The sequence below is a fragment of the Mobula hypostoma genome, chromosome 8 (assembly GCF_963921235.1).
Source record: "Mobula hypostoma chromosome 8, sMobHyp1.1, whole genome shotgun sequence".
Taxonomy (NCBI): domain Eukaryota; kingdom Metazoa; phylum Chordata; class Chondrichthyes; order Myliobatiformes; family Myliobatidae; genus Mobula; species Mobula hypostoma.
The window spans coordinates 56,658,199-56,682,393 of record NC_086104.1 but is presented as its reverse complement, the minus strand read 5'-3'; the positions used below and the strand labels follow the sequence as shown (position 1 = coordinate 56,682,393).

Below are 24,195 nucleotides of genomic sequence, written 5' to 3'. Positions count from 1 at the left end.
CACACTGAACTATAAAGTATTCCATTTTCTTTTCAGAACCTCATATGTTCAAAAACAGTGTTTGGAATACAAATAGAATATTCTCTTGCCCTAATAATTGAAGAGAACAGTTACCTACATTTGTTGTTTCTAGTTGCAGAGACTGAATTATTCAAATACAAAATTGACAACATGCATCAGCTAAAAATGCAACCAGAAAGCCTCACACCAAGGCTGAGAATGCTTTATTGATTAAGGAGTGCTACCTCTTCTGATGCATAATGTTTTCTTGCCAAGAGAGATTTGCCAAGTTCAATGCATGTCGTGAAACTGTCATTTCGAGCATCAATTTCAGCCTTGATGCCTTGGTGGTTGTTCATTAGCAATTCCACTGATGAAACATCCCTGAAAGTAGTTAAGGTAGGCAGGCTATTAGCAACTTGCAGTTACATTGTACTTCATAAGGTCAATGACTCCAATGTCAAAAATTGTCACAAATACCCTAAGATATGATAAACAATGTCCTACCCACCAGCGCACAAGAAGTTATGAGTTAATTGTTTCTAGTAATTCTCTGTCTTCCTCTTCCGTGACTTGGTGCACTAATTTTACCTTGGTTTTTCTTGGGTTTCAATTTGCCGAATAACATCTTCCATCCAAAGCATTAGATCACGCACCATGCTAAAGAAGCGGAACTTGTCACCAGTGTCAAAAAGCTTCGCCCTCCGAGCTTCACACGCATCGAGAAGTGTTTTCCATGCCTCCAGAACTTCTGTTTCACGTCTCTGAATGTCATCAGCCTTGTCACCAGCATAAGCAGCTTGGAGGCGGGCAGCATCCTCCTGCAGTTGCCGTACCTTTAACACAATGCCATCAGCCTTTATTGCAAACATTTTTCCTCATTATCTTTTTCTTAGTTATAAAACTGTAGTCACTAAATATTAATGCCATGAACTGTGTACTTTTTCCACTGATTACAATGACATCCTGCATTTACTGTACACTGCATCGTTTAAATAAATACAGGTTTCCCCCGCTATCCGAATGTAGAGCGTTCCTCTGAAACCGTTTGTAAGCCGAAATGGCATAAAGCGAAGAAGCAATTACCATTAATTTATATGGGAAAATTTTTTGAGCGTTCCTAGACCCAAAAAATAACCTACCAAATCATACATAAAACCTAAAATAACACTAAAGTATAGTAAAAGCAGGAATATGATAAATACACAGCCTATATAAAGTAGAAATAATGTATGTACAGTGTAGTTTCACTTAACAGAATTGGGAAGTTTAAGCCAAAATCGATTTGTCGAAAAAAAAATCGGCACGTACATGCATGTGCACGTCACGTATTCGCACGTCACACATGTGCACACACTTGCCCACGCAAGGCTTCATGGTCACGGTAGTCTTGCTCAGGGTAAACACAAGTTTAAAAGGAGCGTCTTTCTTCGTAAAAGCGAAAATCCCCTTTCGGTTAAAGAAAACAGGTACTAACATAGGTCTTTCGTAAAAGCGCAATGTCGTACAGAGGACGTTTGGAAAGTGGGGGACATCTGTATACTGAATTGCTGATGCGTTGTTTATCCACACAAGTAACTTCAATTCTCATTTCTAAGCTCCAAAACCTACTATTTCTTGTAAATGAACCTTGAACTTAAAAGATATCAAAATATTATTTGTAGGATACCTAAACATGCAGTTTGTAGGCTTCTGCTTGCTTTGAAACATTTCCAGTCAAGACAGGATGTTGAGTGAAGACCTGCTGCTTTCTCACATTAAGTTTGAGAGGGCAAATGGAAAAAAGGGGGAAAATTGAGGAGAATTGGAGTCTACCAATCTTGCTCAATTTCTTGGTTCCAGTCTCAAAGTGAAACTAAATATGTTCTGAAACATAATACCATTCAATGTTTTGACTGGAAGGCAAGCTGATAGGAGGAAGAGTAATACCTTTTTCAATAAAAAGGCATATTGATTATGCAATTATTCAGTAATTATGCAGTATTAGCAGAAAGCAGCAATTCTACTGAACAATCATGTTACTGATATTCTGTACCATCTGACTGATGGGCAAGATAAAAAAAATTTTAATAGAAAATCAAAGTATGTTAAATAAAACAAGGCAAACTAAAAATGAATGAAAAGAAGCTAATTTCTTGTAACTGAAACACATCCCAATGATGGACTTTCTTTTAAAAGTTCTAATGGTTCTGATAAGAATCACCATTCTGTCTTGCAGTACCTGTATTGTATAGTTTCAAAAACACTTATGAAAGCATGCAAATTTTGACAATCCAGTAATGGAGAAATAAATCTGAAATTGGAATGCAATCTATAGAATAATCCATTTACAAACCCAAGCTATGTCCATCATTTTATTAATCCCCCTAAGGATGTTCGCTATTTTCTACCTGGGTACCAAGAGCCTGAATGTCATGTTCAAATGTGGTATGCATTCTCTGCAATGCTTCCACAGTGTTCTGATCTCGACCAAGTTCTTCTGGGAGCTTCTTGTGCTTGTCTTGAATTCTCCCCAGGATTTCCTTAGCATCATGATAAAATTTGTGCAGTTCGTAGGAAGCTGCCAAGATTTGTGTTCTGGTGTCAATAAGCTCAAGGAGATCTGCCCAAGCCTCATTGAGTCCATCTTTCCATTCAGCAATTGTGGCAGCATCAGAATGCCCAGAATTGATCAGCTCATCTGCCATATGATTCACACTGTCGACACGCTCCTGACCAATATTACCAGTGTCACGCGCAAATTCACGGAATCTTTCTTGTAGCATCTGAAAAGAAGAGTAAAACTCAGTACCTTTTATAATACAGCAGCAATTAGTTGGCTGTGATACTGTATACGAAAAGCCAACATCATACAGTGTTGAGCTGGCCTGGGACTGAATGGATTAGGACATGCATGATTAAACGTTTGGAATATATGGTCCACTGTTTTCTACAATATTTTGATTAGCAGTGAAGTATATGATGTTTTTATGAATTAAAATATGATGAAATACTAATTGTTGCATTATATATTGTTCATTAGCAACACATGCCACTACTTGCACAGCAAATTTTAGAACTGAAGCACTACAGAATATTTGCACAAGCTGAATAGCTTGGCAACACAATACTCAACCTTGTAATTACACCATCACATCACAATCTCAAAGTTCCCCAATTCTTCTATTGAACATCCCAAGGTATTTCATGGGAGCAACGTTCAAAGAAAACTTGAGGTAGAGCTACATAACAAAATAATAATGCAGCTAGTCATTAACTTGTGCAAATTGCTCATTTTTAAGAAGCAACTTAAGGATGTGAGAGGAGAAGATATTCAGAGAGGGAATTCCAGAACTTGTGGTCCAGTTAGCAGAAGATGCACATCTTCGTGGTTGCATGTATGATATTGTATTTATATGTGCAATGATTTATTCATATGGATTCTCAGAAGATGAAATTGAAGAAGCAAAAATAATGCTGAGGCATAAAGGACAGGAGGAGGTCAGAGCTGGGAATGTTCTAGGTCATGAAGGAATTTAGAAACCAGCATTATAATTTATAAATCTAGATGTTACCATTGCAAATACTAATGTGGCACAGGAAACACTGGTGGATTTGGTGGGGGTTTGGATAGGATCAGCAATGGTTTGAAGGAGATCATTCTGGGAGAGTGTCAGTAGGGAACGAACTGTTCTTATATCAATACTTGTACGAGAACTCTGAAAGATATATCTCAGTAATTGGCCTGAACAAAATTAATGTACTGAACACTTTCCATAGGAATAGATCACTGCATGCATGAATGCAATTACATGTACAACAAGACAAAAAACACAGAAAAATTCCCAATTAGTATTTTAAATACAAATATATACCGTAACATGCTCATAGTCCTGTCCAAGCTCATGTGATCCAGCAACCACCTCACGTTCAGCAATCCACTGCTCCAAGTCATCCACCTCCCTGTTGAGCTGGAAAAGGCGGTACCTCTCATCCAGCTTCCCTCTCCTCTCCTCAGCCAAGTCTTTCAGCCCAGCATAAAGCTTGTCCACCTGAGACTGGCGCATGCTGATCCGTTCACTAAAAAACACACACAAAGAAAGCAAACAAAATCTAGTAAATATTAAGGCATTGGGAATTGAAATGCTAACCACTCCTATACAAAAATAATAAAAAACGCAGGAAAATACAGGCATTCTACCTCTTTTAATTTGATTTCATATCTATCACTCCATTTACAATAATACAACTTCTATTTGGTACTTCCCTGCTTTTGTATGGTCCAGTTGTAATTAATCTCAATATCACAAAACAATGTAATATCACTATATTTATATCCTGTTCTTCTTCTTTACTGGATTTCACATTATCTAGTCAGTCAACAAGATCACATTTTCTATCTTTATCCTCAGTTGGGTATGTTACAATAATGCAGATTAATCTTCAGATCAACAAATGAATGTTAGACCAAACTCATGTGGATTTCTACCATCAGACTCAAAAGAAATTAGAAAATGCTATTAAACCTACAATTTAGTTAAAGAAGAATAAATTAATTTTGAGGTAATTGTCACTTGACATGAAACACTCTCTGCTGGTGACGTACCAGGGATTCAAGGGTGATAATAGACAGAAATTCTTACAGATCATTACTTTATAATTCCATATGCAAATTCTATGCATCTGGTAAATTAAAATCTGCAAGGATAACATATCCACAAATGTTCAGAATGCAACATAAATACACACGTAATACAAAGCAGAAAGCATGTGAATCCAACGATGAAGAGGGCAATTCATCATAATCATGTACCACATTGTATGATCATGGCCTTCAATCTGTCTTTAATCTGAGAAGTTCTAATAAGCTCTACACAACTTTTGCCAGTCCATCCCTTGATGTAACTCAACTGTCAACCACAACATTTTCTTCCATCAATTTTCCCCATCACTGCAAGATGTTCAAGCTTCTCTTTTCTCAGTACGTCCTAGAAATATGAGCAGCCATTTCCTGATTGATGACATCAGCTCTCCTCTTATTCCAGCTTTTTGCAACACTTCATTTGTTACTCTGCCCTTCCACGAATCATCTTTTTCAAAAATCGAATTTCTGCAACTTTGAGTCTTCCCTCATTTTACTTTGACATTATCCAACATTTGCTTCCATATGTTAGTGTGGAATGAATGTAGCACCAAACACTGAGTTTTGTACCCATAGAAATTATGTTATTCTTTAAATATCTTGCTCAAACGCCTAAACGTGCATTTAGCAATCCCAATTCTTTTTCTAATTTCAACATTAGCCCTACCATCAGATGTCATCATGCTCGAAGTAATTAAACTTCCATGTTTGCTTATTTGTTTCATTGCCCACTTTCATTGCACTTCTGTATTTCTTTCTTCTTTATGACAACCGTACATTTCGGCTTCTTGCAGCCGATTGTCAATCCTCTCTTTGCACACTCTTCGGCCACTGTATCTAGTACTTCTGGGAACTTCTCTTTACAAACAGCTATCAGCACCGTGACGTCTGCAGATTATAGGCTGTTCAAGTTGTATCTACCATTTACGATGCCTAGAATACTGCTAATTTCTCTTAGAATCTTCTCGCTATAAAGGCTGAAAGGCAAGAGAATGCAACACTGTCTGACTCCTCACTTAACTCATTTTCAACTCTCATCCCTGCTCTTTGTTCCCAATACAAGTTTCTGATGATTCTGATACCTTTCCCATCAATGTCGTGGGTGGCGGCGAGGAGATATGTGTCTACTAAAGGAGGTGTAAGTCACTCCTTCCCTCTGCCAGCCTGCAGTTCACTCTTGGGCAAGGAGTAGCTCCTACTTAGCCAGCCCTTCCCCACACCCCCACCCCGGATCAAGGTCATGAGAAGCCATGGGAACAAGTGGTGGATGATCACAAGAGTAGACGGTGCACATCACAAGCCCTGGTTATGCAACCACTGATGTCAGGCAAACAATCTCTGAAGAGTATTGATAATGGCTGGAATCACCAGTCTTGTAAAGACACTGTCCAGAAGAAGGCAATGGTAAACCTCTCCTGTCAGAAAAGTGTTTCAAGAACAATCACAGTCATGGATAAAGAAAAGGAACAACAGCGTGAAGGGGTCTTCCCCACAGGCAACAATCCCTCACTCGGTGGAGGCACACAAGTACGACAGACTTGATTGTCATCAGTCTACTGTCTGCAACAAAGACACCATCAAAATAGCAACATGGAATGGGAGAACTCTATCAAGCTGGAAGCTGGAGAATGTGAAGCAAGAAGTGGAACATCAGAAAGTCAACATCATGGGACTGTGTGAGACAAGGTGGAAAGGGTCTGGATGTTGCAATTCTGATGATCTATTCAGGTGGTGATGGCCATGACCGAGATGTGGGAATAATACCAGATGGCGAATGAAGCAAAAGCCTGATGGGATATCAGACAGAGAACTGCTGGTGAAACTCCGAGGACAAACTATGAACATTTCAATAACAGTAGTATATGCTCCAACAGCTGATAGTGGTGAAGAAAATATAGGAAGTTTTTATGATATCTTGCAAGAAAGAAAGGACCACTGCAAATCACAAGGTACTACGATGGTGATAGGGGATATGAGTGCTAAAGTTAGTCAACAACAAGATGGTGATATTGTTGGCATGTTTGGATAGGGAACCAGGAACAACAGAGGTGACAGATTCATTGACTGGTGTCATGCAAATGAACAATCAATAAGAAACACAAAGTTCCAGTAGCATACAAGAAGAATGTGGACTTGCTGAAGCCCAGAAAATAGTTACAACAATCAAATAGACTGCATCACAATCAGCAAGCATTTCAGGAATGCCATGCAACAAGGCATATCCAGTAGCAGACTGTGAGAGTGACCGTGCTCCAGTGATATGCAAGACAAGATTAAGCAAGACGGTTAAAGGAGTCCAAGGCTTGCTTGAAAGATTTGGACATGGAGGCCAATTAAAAGTAAATTTAAACAAAAACACAAAACACTCTCTCTGCAAAACAAAATCATAATGGGGAAAATGCAGTTGGACATTAAGACTTAAGACATACACTTTTACTCATTCTGTACAAAGCAAGTATTAATTATAATCTCATTTCATTTCACAAGGAATTCTTATATTTGAATTGATGATCAGTATAACCAATAACACAAATCCTTCATTGTCAATGGCATATTAAAAAAACATTAGAGATTATAGGAACTGTCAAATCTACAGAGCTTTTGGGATCCAATCCTTTGTTGTGCTGCAAACTGTAAAATTCCAGTCTGCACTTTTCCTTGGAGGAGAAAAGGATAGTGTAAAAAATTTTCCAATCATGTAATGTTAAAAATATTTCAGGATACTAAATTCCTTGACACACCTGCTCAGAGAGGAAATCATACCCAGAGCTGGTTATCATCATATAGAAATCAGTGGTATTGGTGCCTTACTCTTTTCACTGTATTGGTTACATGTGTTTCATATATCCAAAAATCGATGATACATCTCCGTGCACCTACCTGGTCTAGTTTATTAGTACAGGAATGCAAAGTAAGTTGTCTTACAAATAATAAAACACTATTCAGTAAAAAAGACAAAGGACTGTACAAATATAAAGAGTTAAATTAAACAAGGTATTTCCAGCCTGTGTTCATGCTCCACATGCAATGACTTGGCTAAATAAAGAAAACTTAGAGGTTAAAAACTTAAGACTTAATTTTTGGGCCCTTCTTAATAAAACTGCAATATTGAAAACAAACCTTAAGTATGCTCCTGACATCTTCCTAGCAGGGAAAAAAATAAGATTACATCTTCCTCAAAGCTTAAGAAGTGACCTCAACACCAGTATTGGCAACAGATAGGACTCAGGAAAAACAGTACAGCTCCAGGTAATAGTTAAGGCTTCTTCTAAACAAAACTTGCCAAAAAAATCCCAGTTCCTATCATAGACATAGCTCACCATCAGTGTCTTAAGATACTTTGACATATACACAAGTATATGTCTATACAAGTGCCATGAAAAACCTACTTGCAGAAAATCACTGTGCTAACATGGATCAATACTTGCAGAATGCTTTGGGGAATTATTCCTGAATAAGTGACCACACTCCCCTCAATTCTACCACCAATCATATTTTGGGTATGAATTACATTGCCCATTCTTAGATCAAATATCCTATCCTTTCTTCCAGAAGACACTTATAGAAACACTTACGGAAGTGAATTTTGATCATGCCAACTAAATTCAACGGATACCCATCAAAACCGAAGCAAATAGATTAAGCAAGTTTGCAGCACAAGCATTACAATTGAAAGGTCAGCTTAAAAAAAAATTGCTGATAGAGAGCCAAATTCTCACTGTGCCCTTTCTAACGACTAGAGGAGAGAATGAGATAAATCTTCTGCTTTGTCTAGCTTTAATCTGAATTCCAGAGGGGGGTCTTGAAAATTGCTGCTTCCACTCAATTGTTCTGAATAGTTTTAGTTTTCGAAGTGTGTATTATGTTATCCATAAGAAGCTCTATCCATATTATTTTATCCATATCCATATATATCCATATTATTCTAACCAGAGAGGTCTGGAGGGGGATGAGGACCATCACTGGGTTCCGGCAAACTAGCAACAGAGGAGCTGAAGGCAATGTGGACAGGGCGAACGAACTTAACCTGTTCTTTAACAGATTTGACATTGCGGCCTCTGCCCATCCCCCACGAGTCATCTGTTGTCGGCCCCCAACCAACACATATTCCACTCTCCCCTCCTACCCCTCCTCACAGTCCCCCACCCTGCTCTCATGACTATACCCTTTCCCCACATGAAACCACCACGGTGGGCTTCACAGCTGAACAAGTGAGAAGACAGCTGAAACGTCTCAACCCAAGCAAGGCTGCAGGACCGGATGGTGTCAGTACCAGGGTGCTCAAAGCCTGTGCCTCTCAGCTATGTGGAGTACTTTGCCATGTATTCAACCTGAGCCTGAGGCTCCGGAGGGTTCCTGTACTGTGGAAGACGCCGCGCCCCAGCGGCCTCAATGACTACAGACCAGTGGCTGTAGACAGACAGGTGGATTCTTCCCTGGTGTCATGGATTCTTGATTACCTGACTGGCAGACCACAGCACGTGTGCTTGCAACATTGTGTGTCCGACAGAGTGATCAGCAGCACTGGGGCTCCACAGGGGACTGTCTTGTCTCCCTTTCTCTTCACCATTTACACAGCGGAATTCAACTACTGCACAGAGTCTTGTCATCTTCAGAAGTTTTCGGATGACTCTGCCATAGTTGGATGCATCAGCAAGGGAGATGAGGTTGAGTACAGGGCTACAGTAGGAAACTTTGTCACATGGTGTGAGCAGAATTATTTGCAGCTTAATGTGAAAAAGACTAAGGAGCTGGTGGTAGACCTGAGGAGAGCTAAGGTACCAGTGACCCCTGTTTCCAACCAGGGGGTCAGTGTAGACATGGTGGAGGATTACAAATACTTGGGGATACGAACTGACAATAAGCTGGACTGGTCAAAGAACACTGAGGCTGTCTACAAGAAGGGACAGAGCCATCTCTATTTCCTGAGGAGACTGAGGTCCTTTAACATCTGCCAGACGATGCTGAGGATGTTCTACGAGTCTGTGGTGGCCAGTGCTATCATGTTTGCTGTTGTGTGCTGGGGCAGCAGGCTGAGGGTAACAGACACCAACAGAATCAATAAACTCATTTGTAAGGCCAGTGATGTTGTAGGGATGCAACTGGACTCTCTGACGGTGGTGTCTGAAAAGAGGTTGCTGTCCAAGTTGCATGCCATCTTGGTCAATGTCTCCCATCCACTACATAATGTACTGGGTGGGCACAGGAGTACATTCAGCCAGAAACTCATTCCACCGAGATGCAGCACAGAGCGTCATAGGAAGTCATTCCTGCCTGTGGCCATCAAACTTTACAACTCCTCCCTTGGAGGGTCAGACACCCTGAGCCAATAGGCTGGTCCTGGACTTATTTCATAATTTACTGGCATAATTTACATATTACTATTTAACTATTTATGGTTCTATTACTATTTATTATTTATGGTGCAACCGTAACGAAAACCAATTTCCCCCAGGATCAATAAAGTATGACTATGACTATTTATTCCACGACCTACCACCAAAGAAGAAAATTTTGATCATGGAACCTACCTGCAAAAATATAACATACAACTTGCAATAAAAACATCACAAATCAAACTATAGCATGCCAGTGGCACCATCCCCAAATCATTCTTAAATAAAACAAATGGATGCTCATGAAAGGTCCTCCTAAAGCTTTTGTTCCATGGGCCAAACAAAGCAGAGAGAAATTCCTCTGTGGAGGTGGTATCCTGGATGCATAGAAAAACAGAGTTGTTCCACAAAACTACATCATGAAAAACTGCAGTCCCAAAAACTTCACACATTTAGATGGCAACTGCATAGTGGTAGAGAAAAATGAAGAAAATAAGAAATGTGTAAATATTGCAGAATTGGCAAACTGACAAGATGAGCAACAATTGATCATGCATTGGGTTAAAGGGAATCATTTATCTCCAATCCATGTTGAGATTAATTTTTCAATTCTTTGCATACCAGCATTTTGGAACATGGTAATATTAACTATCAAACTCACCTCTCTGGGTGTCCATCTGCCACCAGAGTTCTGCTCGTCTTTGAGAGCTGATGAACAGTCTCAGCATAATCTTCCACCGCTAGCTCCAAAATCTGATGTTTCTTCAACATCATCACTGCACTCGGCTCATCCTGCAAAATGGCACATTCATAAAAGTTTTAGTCTTTTGTGAGATTTCTTGCGATAATTTTTCCAATTTTTCTTCAAAATCGTGTTATAATGACTGCCAAATATTAAATGTAGAGAAAATTACTTAAAATCAAGTCAAGTCTCTTTTTATTGTCATTTTAACCATAACTGCTGGTACAGAAGATAGTAAAAATGAGACAATGTTTTCCAGGACCATGGTGCTACATGAAACAATACAAAAACTACACTGAACTACGTAAGAAAAAACACAAAAACTACACTAGACTACAGACCTCATAAAGTGCACAAAACAGTGCAGGCACTACAATAAATAATAAACAAGACAGTAGGCACATTAGAGGGTATAGTAGGTCGGTGTCAAGCCAGGCTCTGGGTATTAAGGAGTCTGATGGCTTGGGGGAAGAAACTGTTACATAGTCTGGTCGTGAGAGCCCGAATGCTTTGGTGCCTTTTTCCAGATGGCAGGAGGGAGAAGACTTTATATGAAGGTTGCGTAGAGTCCTTCATAACGCTGTTTGCTTTGCGGATGCAGCGTGTGGTGTAAATGTCTGTGATGGTGTGAAGAGAGACCCCGATGATCTTCTCAGCTGACCTCGCTATCCGCTGCAGGGTCTACAAGCTTTTTTAGTATGATTAGCACCTCTAAAGGTATTGAAAGTTCAAAGTAAATTTATTATCAAAGTAGATACATGTTGCCATTTACAATTCTGAGAAACATTTTCTTGTGGGCATTCGCAGTAAGTCCAATAACCATAACAGAATCAACGCAATACCACAAAAGGGTGGACAACCAGCATGCAAAAAAAAAACAAACTGTGCAAACACAAAAAATAGTAGTAATAATAATAATAACAACAACAAGTAGTAACAAGAACATGTGATGAAGAGTCCTTGAAAGATAGGCTGCCGGAGCAGTTCAGTGATGAGGCAAGTGAAGTAGAGTGAAGATATCCGCTCTGGTTCAGGAGCCAGATGGTTTAGGGGTAATAATTTTTCCTGGACCTGGTGGTACGAATCCTGAGGCTCCTTTACGTTCTTCCTGCTGGCAGCAGCAAGTACAGAACATGACCTGGGTGGCGGAGGTCCCTGATAATGGGTGCTGCTTTCCTGCAATAGCATTTCATGTAGATGTGTTCAATGTTAGGGAGGGCTTTACCAGTGATGGAGCCAGTCAATATACTCTCCACTACACTGCTACAGAAGTTAGTCAAGTTATAGATGTCATACCGAATCTTTGCTAACTCCTAAGGAAGTAGAGGCGCTGCTGTGCTTTCTTTGTAATTGTATTTACAGTGCATTGAAAAAGTATTCAGCTCCCACAACTATTTCCACATTTTACTGTCTCATTGGCACCAGAAGATTCTGCAGACCTGGACAACTTCTTCCAGTTCATTCACGTAACAGTTTATTTCTCCACTCTTACTTTTTTTCTTTTTTTTTTTAAAAAGGTGATTGTGGTTCTGTCGGAGTGCGTGATCTCCAGTTCAAACTACAGTTCTTCACAAGTGATGGGTTTTCAGACCGACTGCGTGGCCTAGCCTCTGCCAGAAAACTACAATGGAAAGTCGCCTTTCAGCAGGAAAAACCCAAAGCACACTGCCAGAGCAACCATGGAGTGGGTTCAAATGAAGAAAATTGATGTCCTTGAATTGCCCAGTTAGAGTCCTAACCTTAACAATGAAATGGCACCTGTTGATAGGCAAATTGAGGTGGATCCAAGTTGCTTCTCAGGCAGGAGTAGATATGTTTCATCACCAACCTCTCAAACACTTCATCACTGATGATGCAAGTGCTACTGGATGACAGTCTTTGATGCAGGTTATCATGTTCTTCTTAGGCACTGGTATAACTGAAGCCTGCTTAAAGCAGGAGGGTACCTCAGACTGCTGAAGCGAGAGGTTAAAGATCTCAGTGAACACTCCAGCCAGTTGATCAGCACAGGTCTTTAGTGCATGGCCAATCTGGGCCGGATGCTTTCAGTGTGTTTACACTCCTGAAGGATGCTTTCACTTGGCCTCAGAGACTGAAATCAAAGGACCATCGGGGGCTGTGGGAGACAATATATAGACTGGAAAAATGAAAGGTCAAGAGTTTTTCTATATGTATGCTGTGAAATCTTTGGCTGATAGGACAATAGCCACTGCAGACAAATATGATTTGAAATAGTACTCCTTCCTATCTCTATAAATACAAGTATGGAGCATAATCATCTGGAAATGCTTGAAAGTTTAAATGAATTATGCTTAATTTGTCCATTGTTTTTGAAGATACTCATTTTCAAAATGGTAACAATGCTTTTAAAGTAGCTTCACACACTCCACAATTAACAGATTTTCTTGTCTTTATTAGCGCAATTGAATGAAAAATATATGTCATATTCAACCTTTGCTTTCTCTTCCGACATCATGTACAATTCCTGTTCGCTCATCCAGGCTTCAGCCTCTGCAGCATCGAAATAGTACTGCTGGGCTTTGTGCGACTCCACCAGGCGTTTGTGCCGCTTCTCCGTTTCTTCCGACAATAACTTCCACAGTTCCCGTAGATCTGATAATCTCTGCTGAATAGCTTCCGCACTTGGGGTGTCAGCAGTTACCGTACTTTGGCTTCTCTCAAATATATCATCGATCCGAGGTTTGTGGCCTTGAATTTCTTTTTGAAGAGTCTAGAAAAAAGACAAGTAACTGTTATTTCAACAAAAAACATAATTACAACTGTTTGTAAGTGGGTGCATTTGTATGGATTTCATATGCCCACGCCACAAGATGGACAGAATGTAGTACTGTATTAATTTCTTTACTGTAAATTAATTCTATAATGCATCTCGAAATATCTTCCTGGTATATCTTCCTCTGTTGCTGCAAATGCTCTGTAAAATAACGAAATTGGACAGCAGAATACCTTGCTCTTTATTTGGTATGAAAACATTGCTATGACAAAGGTAATGCTGACAAAGTTTTGGTTTCAACAGCATTAAAAGAGCATTGAATGTATTTTGCTTTCTGCTCTAAATAAAATTGCACTATCTCCATTAACACTATGCAATCTCCATATTAGGTGAAGCATTTTATACTGTTAACTCAGTAGAATATAAACACAAAAGAAAGCAAATACAACAAAAAAAAACAAATCATGTCCAGATTTTCCTCTCAATGACAGGAATTCTGAAGCAATTGTGAGTGATCTTTAACTTGACTGCGGAATTCTTACAGATTCTCAAGGGTCTCAAACCAGAAAGTAAAACACAACATGGATATATGGGTGGCATGGTAGCATAGTGGTTAACACAACATTTTACAGTACTAGTTACTCGGGTTCAAAGCTGCCACTGCCCATAAGGAGTTTGTACTTTCTCCCCGTGACCGCGTGGGATTCCTCCAGTGCTCCAGTTTCTTCCCACTGTAAGTTGCCCCGTGATGAGGCTAAGATTAAATCAGGGACGGCTGGGCAGCTTGGCTTAAAGGGCCAGAGGGCCTATTCTGCCCGGCGCCTCAATGAAATAAATAAATAAATACAAGTTACCAGGGCCAGAGAGGTTGTTCTGTAATAGTTTTCTCTTAATTGGTCTCAAATCCATCAACCCTATCATTTCCATCCTTTTGTTAGTGCAAGATGTGGATAATTACTCATACGACTGATCTCACTTCTGACTCTATCTCGTTGACTGAAGAAGAACTGGGTATCATCTGGAAGAATAACTGGATTTCCATCTTACAAAGCCCAAAGAGAAGGGAAAACTTCCTCAATAAACCTTTTATTCTTTTCAGTTCAATCTGACAAGGCTTATATTTGTTTTAATATTTAGTTCAATAAAATACAGACATGTACATTTCTGCCAACAGTTTTCCGCCTGAAGTAAGTGGAACATATTAAACGCTACATTTGGCAACTTTGAACTAACATTATTGCAAGCTGATGATACCATTGTAATTTAGCAGATAAAACTGAATTAGCATTATTAAAGCAGTGAATAATTGTTCCAACAAATTAATGATAATGAAGTGCTACATATATTGAGTCGCCTTTATATTACTGTACATCTTATAGAAAAATAGTTTGATTCACATCCACAATAACTAAAAGATTATTTGAGGTTTAACCAGTCACTATGTAAGCAAATGCAGCAGTGAATTCATCAACATATCAAAAGTATTAGTATTTAGTTAATTTACTTAGATGGCACTAATTGACAAGTACATGTAATACAATCTACTAAGTCACCTATCTATTCTTTCAGAACAGAGATATGGAATTTTCTCACCTTAACCACAAAAAAAAACAGGATACAGTTTAAAATTAACCCAAAAGTTCAATGATAGCAATTAGAAAGCATTTGTATTCTAAGACAGTTTGCATCAATGTTACCTGGTTTTTCTTAATTAACATTTGCACAGTCTGGAGGTTATGGCCATGATCGGTTGATGTTGCAAGAGGCATACGTTCTTCAGCCCACAACTGGAAACAAGGCAAAAAAAAACATGATGGTTAGAATTACATTTATAACTTAACATAGGGTCATGGCTTAAGATAACATTTATAAGCAATACCATAAAGCTTAAGCAAGAACTTAACTATTATCCCCGATTCAAATTATATGACTTAATGTTCCTTGCAATGTATAAAGGTGAAAATAGGAACAAATTAATTCATTTCATATATACATTGAAAGTTAGTATTAGAAGATTTTCCTTGTCTAACAAATGGACAACCTTTCAAATAAATGAATGACTGAGTTTATTAATAAACCATTTTCCATTTTTGAAATACCCCAAAGTTCAGGTCATTAGGCAACTATATTTTAATGAAATAGTGCTGAAAAAGATCATGACTATGAAGGAATACTCAAGTAATTTAAGAAAAATCATGGCTTTAGGTGAGCTGAAACAAAATATGCATATATGCTTCATTTTAAATTGTTTATATTGATGATATTACTTACAATCTCATCTTCCAGATCTCTATTGAATTGATGAATTTCCTTAGATGCCAACAAGTAATGTTTCCTTTCGTGCAGTGGTTCCAGTAGTTGTAAGAACCTTTGCTCAACAATGGTGCGCTTGCTGTCCACCTCATCAGTATCTTTACCTTCTTGGCTCAAAATCTCAGCCTGGCACTTCAATTCCTCCACTTCTTTCTTTCGCACTTCCATTTGATTTTCCAACATCTAATTAAGAAAGGGAAGAAAATTAGTTTATAAGGAATATCGAATGAACAATGTCTGCTCTCACTGCAGCTCTTCATAGCATTAGTGAACAAATTATTTTTCACTGTTACTTGCATGAAATAGGGTAAGTTGCCATTTCCCATCAAATGAACATACTCATAATGTCAGGTCATACACTTGTATACTCCAGATAGAATCAAAGTAAATTGCAGCTTAAGAAAATATATTCTGATTTAAATGTACTGAACAGCTGATCAAGTTATATCTGTACCAAAATAAGTGACCAACACATAAATAGTGATAAATTGTTAACCAAAACAATCCATTATTTAAGGCAGAAATATTTTGTAAAAGAAAAAAAACTAGCACCATCATTCAATCAAAAGCAGAAGTAAAACAGAACATTTGCAAAGTAAAAACAATACTACAGAAATTTTCACTTCATGTTGAGATACCGTTTGTACATGAGTGCAAATATAATTGGAACAACTGAATGGAGACTCATCTATGAATTATCAGTATTTATGTTTCATCAATGTTCCTTACACAAGTTCTATTTACATGGAAACAAATTATAGATTTAACAATTTAACATTTGAAAGTTCAGCTAATCTGATTCATTCTGCTTTGCAGAAAGTAACAACATAAAGGTACTATACCTGTTGCTTTTTGAGTAGGATAGAAACACTGGTAAGGTCTTTGCCATAATCATCAGATTGGAGTTGACCTTCAAGGTTGTGCAGCCATTTGTCTAAATCAGCGCAGCTCTGTGTAAAAAGCTCTGCTTTATTGGCATCAAACAGACGCTGAGCTTTGGCCTGTGTTGTAGATTCTAATTCTTCCCACAGATGGTGCAAAGCTGTGAGCTTCTCTTTCACAACCACTTCAGTCTCTGGCTTTTCTGCAATCAGCTGCATTCCATCCTAAATGATAAAACAAAATAGACATTCATCAATCCAACCAATCTTCACAGCAACCAATCCTTGTAACTGCGGAAATCCAACAAGGTTGCATTACAGAGTATTATCTATTAACTTCATCTGCACACAGCAAATCCAGTTATATTTCTCTATGAGTTAACGGAGGACCTTCACATCTAGTGTATGTCAAGATATTTTAAAAGTTGATTACCACTATGAATCTCAAAATTCAGCAAACTTGAATGGATAGCAAGTAAGAAACCTGAGCTGGACCACACAGGAGGAGGACAGGGATGAAAATTAAATCAATAAGCATTCCTTCGGATAATATTAGCTTTTGCAACTTCATATTTTTTTAAATTCAGAATTATTTACGAATGTATGATGGCCATTCAACAACAAACCAAGCACCAAACATTAGAGCCATTTAAGCCATAACGGAAAAAGCTGCATTATAAACTGTTGCTATAAAAGTTATTGCAGGATTATTTATTTATGTATGATTCACTAGGTTGGCAGCTGTTCTGGCGCTTAATTGTAACTTAAGAGAGATAACATCCAACCTTAATAAGTATTACAAAAAGAAATGAATTCTGGAAATACAGAGATTCTTGCATACCTTATCAATTTTATCCAGCCATTCTTTATTTGATGCCAGCTCTGCCATAAATGCTTGATGCTTCTGCCATTTGCTATGCAAATTCCTGGCTTCATCGTAAGACATGTCCTGGGCAGTAAGCATTTTCTCACTTATCCAAAGGGACAGCTATAAAACCAAAAAATGTGTTTTTAAATGCAAAATCTACAACAATGGTATATATTTAAGATTCAAAGGAACATTGAACTTGGTTAAACTATGCAGCCAGCTTACTTCCTGGCAGTCTTGAAGAAATTTCTGTAGATCTCTATTGTCCTTCAGACGCATTAGAAGTTCATTCGCACCCTCACGGTTCTTCTTGTGTCTGTAGGTACAATTAATGACAGGATTAATAAAGAACAATAAAATTACCTGGAGTCTGGGTTGTTATCAGAACTCATTGATTTTCCTAGCTAACTGGAATGGTAACATTTAACAACAACATTATTTAATAATCTCTTTGTATTATTACCCCATGAGTGAATCCTGACCTCTAATTTTCATGTTTCGCAGCTATCCTTTGTGGGAATACGTAGACTGACTTTCAATTCTGGTCACTGTCAACAAATTGTTTAACAACCTTTCAAAGTTTTTTCATGGTAAGATATTTGATCATACCTGGGGCATGGGAAGAAAACTAGCTCTGCTTACATGATAAAGCTCCTTGAACCAGAAAACTACATCACTGCCAGCAACACACCACATCAACTGATTCTACAGCGCTCCTTGTAATTTGAGGTTTGGTACCAGACCAGCTTCACATTATGGTGCTGTGGGCAGGGACGGTGAGCAATAATGAGTAGGGAAGGTAGTGGTTTCCTAAGTTATCTGTCGTGGTTCAAAGAGCTCAGGTTTCCCTTTTACAATTACTGGTTGATTATAAACATCCAACAGAACACTAGTCAGGGAGTGAATCAACAATCAAAAATTGAGATATTAAGAGAATGATTAAGAACGAGATGAACAGGATTCTCCACCTGCCAGGATGAAAGCTGGCCCAACAATTCTTGAGATGTTCAGCATCATCCTGTCAAGGCAACCTGCTTGACTGGTGCTGCAGACAACTTCCAAAAAATGTATTCCCCAAATGAGTGGCTGCAGCGTGCACTATCTACAAAAAGCACAGCAGTTACTCATGTTGGTTATCTTTCACTCAAGGGGTAATAATATACAGGGTCTATAAAAAGTATTCACTTCTATCCCCGTGGAAGTTTCCATGTTTTATTGTTTTACAACATTGAATCACAGTGGATTTAATTTGGCTTTTTTGACACTGATCAACAGAGAAAATTCTTTTGTGTGAAAGTGAAAACAAACTTCTATAAATTGGTCTAAATTAATTACTCTCATCAAACACAAAATAATTGATTGCATAATTACTCACCCCCTTCAAGTCAGTAGTTAGTAGATGCACCTTTGGCAGCAATACAGCTATGAGTCTGTGTGGATAGGTCTCTATCAGCTTTGCACATCTGGACACTGCAAGTTTTCCCCATTCTTCTTTACAAAACTGCTCAAGCTCTGTCAGATTGCATGGGGATCATGAGTGAACAGCCCTTTAAGTCCAGCTACAAATTCTCAATTGGATTGAGATCTGGACATTGATTTTGGCCACTCCAGGATATTAATTTTGTTTTTTTAGAAATTACTGTGTAGCTTTGGCTCTATGCTTGGGGGTCATTGTCCTGCAGGTAACCAAATCTTCTCCCAAGTCACAGTTCTCTTGCAGACTGCATCAGATTTTCCTCCAGAATTACCCTGTATTTTGCTGCATTCATCTTACCCTCTACCTTCATTGCATTCCAGGGCTTGCTGCAGTGAAGCAACCCCAGAGCATGATGCAGCCACCACCATGCTTCACAGTAGGGATGGTGTGTTTTTGATCATGAGTGGTGCTTGGCTTACACCAAGCATAGCTGCGTCGCCCACATGCCTTCTTGTAAACTCTATCCAAGATTTCATGCGTATCTTTTTTTGTCCCCCATTGTGGCTTTCTCTTTGCCACTCTCCCATAAAGCTGTAACTGGTGGAGCATCTGGGCAACAGTTGTTGTAAGCAGAGTCTCTCCTCCAGAGTTGTTAAAGGTCTCTTGGTGGCCTCCTTCACTAGTCCTCACAAGATCACAAGACAAAGCAGCAGATGTACGCCATTCGGCCCATCGAGTCTGCTCCGCTTCTTGCATGGTCACTCAGTTTTTGAGGATGGCCTGTCCCAGGCAGATTTACAGCTGTGCCATATTCTTTCCATTCCTTGATGTCTGATGACTGTTTTTTCTGTACTCCAAGGAATATTCAGTGACTTGAAAATGTTCTTCTATCTCCTGAATTGTGCTTTTCAATAACATTTTTGCGGAATTGCTTGGAGTGTTCGTTTGTCTTCACGGTGTATTTTTTGCCAGGATATTGACTCACTAGTAGTTGGACCTTCTGGATACTGACTCACCAGCAACTGGACCTTCTAGATACAGTTATATTTTTACTACAATCACTTGAAACACCTTGACTGCACACAGGTTTTATATATATAGAGCTTAGATACCCTAACTAATTATGTGACTTCTAAAATCAATTGGCTCCACCAGTGATGAATTGGTATGTCATATTAAAGGGGGTGAATACTTACGCAATCAATTATTTTGTGTTTTATATTTGTAAATAATTTAGGTCACTTTGCAGAGATCTGTTTTCACTTTGACATGTCTTTTTCTGTTGATTAGTGTCAATAAAGCCAAATTAAATCCACTGTGATTTAATGTTGCAAAACAATAAAACTTACAAGGGAGCTGAATACTTTTTATAGGTAGTGTAAAGGGATTTTATCGCTCTAATGTTTAGGAGTTCCAGACTTCAGATGCAGGAGATTATCACTATTTGCAAACTCCCCTCCAAGTAACACAAACTGACTTGGAAACATACTGACATTCCTTCATCATCATCATTGGACCTAAATCTAGGAACTTGCTTCCCAACAGCACTGTGAAAATACCTTCCACAAATTTTATAATATAATAAAATATACTACTTTCTTCTCTATATTTTCTTTTTATAATGGTGAATACTATTATATTTCTACAGTGTCATCTTAAATGATCTTGAAGATCTTGCTAAATAGTAACTAGAATTTGGTACTGCAAAATGGCATTTAATAGATATTCACTTTAAAGTAACTTATCCAAAGAAAAAAAGCCTCATCGTAAAAAATGTAAAGTAAGAAAACTTAACCGGTAATTGGAAAGTAAATTTTCAGTGCAATTACATAATGCATAGCAAATATTAACTTAACATTTTCTAAAAGAACTAAACCTTACTGATACGTTTTTTACCTTTCATCAATAGAGTCAACTTTTTCCTGAATTTTGTCAGAATAAATATTCCCATCACTGACTAGTCGCCTGCCTGTTTCCACCACTCCATTGATCTTATCTTCATTAGCATCCATTGTAGTCATGAAGTCTTCCTGTTTCTTAATGGCAGCTTCTGCAGCTTCTAATGTTGTAGGCATTTCAGTGTGTGCCAACACATATTCCTTTGTTTAAAACAAAATCAAACCATTTTAGTTGACACTTTATTGCTCATTGTGATCTGGGAACAAAACATTTTTCACTAACTACTAGTGTTGAAATCTTCTCTCTTTGCAATGAGATTTATTTTAGTGCAGTATGGATTACATCATTATTCTCCAAATTCCAACAGCTATCTCTTCAATATAGTCATACCTTTCATGTTTTAATTTCAACTCATTTGCGTATTGATTGTGAAAAATCCTTATGTGAAATTCAAACAAAACCCTCACCAGAAGCTTTTCAATTTTGCTATCTGCTCAGTTCAATATTTTCTACTAATCTGGGCTGAAAAACAGCAGATTAAAGACTATGGATAATTGGAACTTTTTGATGGCTGTAGTTTTCATCAGATTTAGATTAAATGGCGTATTATTTATTTTCAAGACAAGGAAAAACTAACTACATTACAAGCATACTTCTCTATCAGAACTTGAAAACTGGAATTGAAAGAAGTCACAATTAAATACGAGATTCTTATCTTACCTGGTTGTTGAGGAATCCTTCTGCTTGCTTTGTGTCTCTTAAAAACAATTGGTATGAATGGGATTGGGACAAGTGATTTTGTCTGTTCTCCCACATCTTGTGCAGTTCATTCCATCCAGTATCCAAAGCCTGCAAACGCTGGCGTAAGAACATATATTGTGCATCTGTTTGTCCCTGTGTTACCATTTCACCCATGTCTCGCATTTTCTGGTAATCTTCCTCATAATTATTAATTTCGTTCTTGATGTTTTCGTGCTGAGTGAGTAGCTTTTCTCCTTCTGCCAAAGTGTTAGGCATGTCTTCAGAAGCAATAGCAGTTTGGGTTCTCGACAGCCAGGACTGGAAGTCATCCAAATCACGCAAGAATTGCTGAAGCTTGTTTGCCTCACCAAGTGATTCTTCTCTATTCTTTAGAGTACATTTCATCTCTTCCCAGACTTCACTGATTTCTGCAAGACGGCTCATAATAGCTTGTGCCTGATCAGGATGTTCAGCAGCTAGTCTTTCAGCTTCTTTCTGCAGGTCATCTAGTTTAGCTTCAATTGCTGTTAAATCGCGTTCCATTCCAGTTAATTTCCTTTGGAGGGCCATGACTCCAGCAAGGTCATTACCCAGATCTTGCGTGGACTCAATGACTTTGGTCTTTTCTCTAATCCAGGATTTTGTTTCATTGCATTCCAGGTGATAGTTCTGAATGCTGAGTGCAGAATTGAGTGCATCTTTCTTTTGGTCCACCAGTTGACGGAATTGACTCCACCTAGAATTAATTTACGCAGAATGGAAGCACTGGTCAACATTAAAGGCTGAAAAAGTAGTGGGCAGCCTGTACTCCCAAAACCACCCCATCTATTCTGAAACCACAAAGCACATCATTATCATGCAAATGAGCCCGACATGTAGGTTTAAGCTTGGATCCTGCTTTGAGTGTTCTGTTCAAAAGGACAGATTACTATGGAGATATAGTGGAAACCAAGTGAGTGTAAATAACAGAATTATGTTTGAATTCCACCATCGCTCTGGTTCACATCATGAGTATGAAGTCTGTAAACTTAAGCTTGTAAACGTTAATTTAGACTTAACCATAGCTTTCTATGCCAATTCTAAAACATCAAAACAATCATTCTGTAATAAACTGAAAACATATTGAATGAAGAATGAAACTTAATAGTACTAAACTTGATCCACCCATGTAATAGGTGATATAACTGTTTACAGTGTGTTGTTAGGTAACCAGTGAACACAAATCTTTCTGCATACAGACGAGGGGTTCCACAGATGCCTTGCTTAATGGTATTGGGTCCATGGCATGAAAAGGGTTGGAAATCCCTGATATTGACAAATGCAAAGGATTCTTAACATTGTATAGTAAAGCTAATGTTACGCTCACGTCCAACCAACAAACTACAGATTGGTTTGTATCACAATCTATACCCAACACTCATTCTAATCATGCTGCACACAAAGTTGCTGGTGAACGCAGCAGGCCAAGCAGCATCAGTAGGAAGAGGTGCAGTCGACGTTTCAGGCCGAGACCCTTCGTCAGGACAAGGGTCTCGGCCTGAAACGTCGACTGCACCTCTTCCTACAGATGCTGCTTGGCCTGCTGCGTTCACCAGCAACTTTGATGTGTGTTGCTTGAATTTCCAGCATCTGCAGAATTCCTGTTGTTTGCGTTCTAATCATGCTACAAGTATTTCACTAAAGTCAACTATACTTAAGGATAAAAATTGCAGATATACAAAATGGCATCTTGGTTCAAAAATTATAGGTTTTCTTTCATCAAAGGCACAGTCACTGATGAATCACAACAGTTACTCTCATCATCAACCATTAGCATTACCAAAATGTATCAAGTATAGAGGGCGTCCCTGGGTTACAAACTCCTGCACATATGAGTAACATTTGAGAGACTGGTAGTATGCACTTATCAGCAGCTATGGGGCTGCAGCACCTGGTCCCAGATAGGGACAGGTCATAATACATGCTTCTCTCTACCTCACCATCACCTGCAAAAATCAGGGACTCGGTCAAACCAAGCAGAGCTGGAACCACTGAGAAGATGCACTAACGCACTCACCAAATCAGTGAGGCCAGATGACAGTTGCTCTTCCATGCCTGCTCGCTCTCCTATCACAGCTGTTTCTGCGATCCTCTGCCACACACTGTTTTTGTTCAATTGCGACTTATGAAAATTTCTGGTTACCAACAATTATCAGGAACAGATCCCCATTTTAACTGAGATAGCCTGCACTACTAAACAAAATATTAATACCAATCTACATAAATAGGTATTAGGGGAGCTGACCAAAAAGTCATTTAGGTTTTATGGAAATATCTTGAGGAACAAAGATGTTAATGAAGAGAATTTTGGAGCTTGTGGCCTTCACCACTGAAAGCATGGCTAGGAAAGGAAGAATTAATAAACTCATTGATGAAAAAGAACAAGAACTGGAATAATCTCCTGCTCACCATTGCACCTAAAGGGTCCATTGCTACTAGCACGTCAAGCAACCAAGTTCTGGGATGCCCCTCGCAAATTTTTTAGCTCTCCTGCCATTGCTAAAAATGCTATTGAGTAGGAAGAGATTACGGAAATGTGCAATAAGACAAACAAAATAGATAATCTTAAAAATAAATCACTACTTTAAATAAATCAGGATATTC

General features: G+C 38.6%; 1 protein-coding gene across 3 annotated transcripts in view; it reads right to left on the bottom strand.

Moving 5' to 3' along the window:
• Nucleotides 1-24,195, bottom strand: part of sptbn1 (spectrin, beta, non-erythrocytic 1) — a 308,382-nt gene that overhangs the window by 24,672 nt on the left and 259,515 nt on the right. For all 3 annotated transcript variants that reach the window (XM_063055879.1, XM_063055881.1, XM_063055882.1), the window contains 13 exons: nt 21,532-22,288; nt 20,809-21,011; nt 17,721-17,811; nt 17,469-17,615; nt 16,589-16,852; nt 15,705-15,929; nt 15,131-15,220; nt 13,152-13,430; nt 10,619-10,749; nt 3,855-4,059; nt 2,391-2,765; nt 592-836; nt 246-384 (listed from right to left, as the gene is read on the bottom strand). In XM_063055879.1, coding sequence (XP_062911949.1) covers nt 246-384; nt 592-836; nt 2,391-2,765; nt 3,855-4,059; nt 10,619-10,749; nt 13,152-13,430; nt 15,131-15,220; nt 15,705-15,929; nt 16,589-16,852; nt 17,469-17,615; nt 17,721-17,811; nt 20,809-21,011; nt 21,532-22,288 — 3,151 coding nt within the window. The remainder of the gene's footprint in view (nt 1-245; nt 385-591; nt 837-2,390; nt 2,766-3,854; nt 4,060-10,618; nt 10,750-13,151; nt 13,431-15,130; nt 15,221-15,704; nt 15,930-16,588; nt 16,853-17,468; nt 17,616-17,720; nt 17,812-20,808; nt 21,012-21,531; nt 22,289-24,195) is intronic.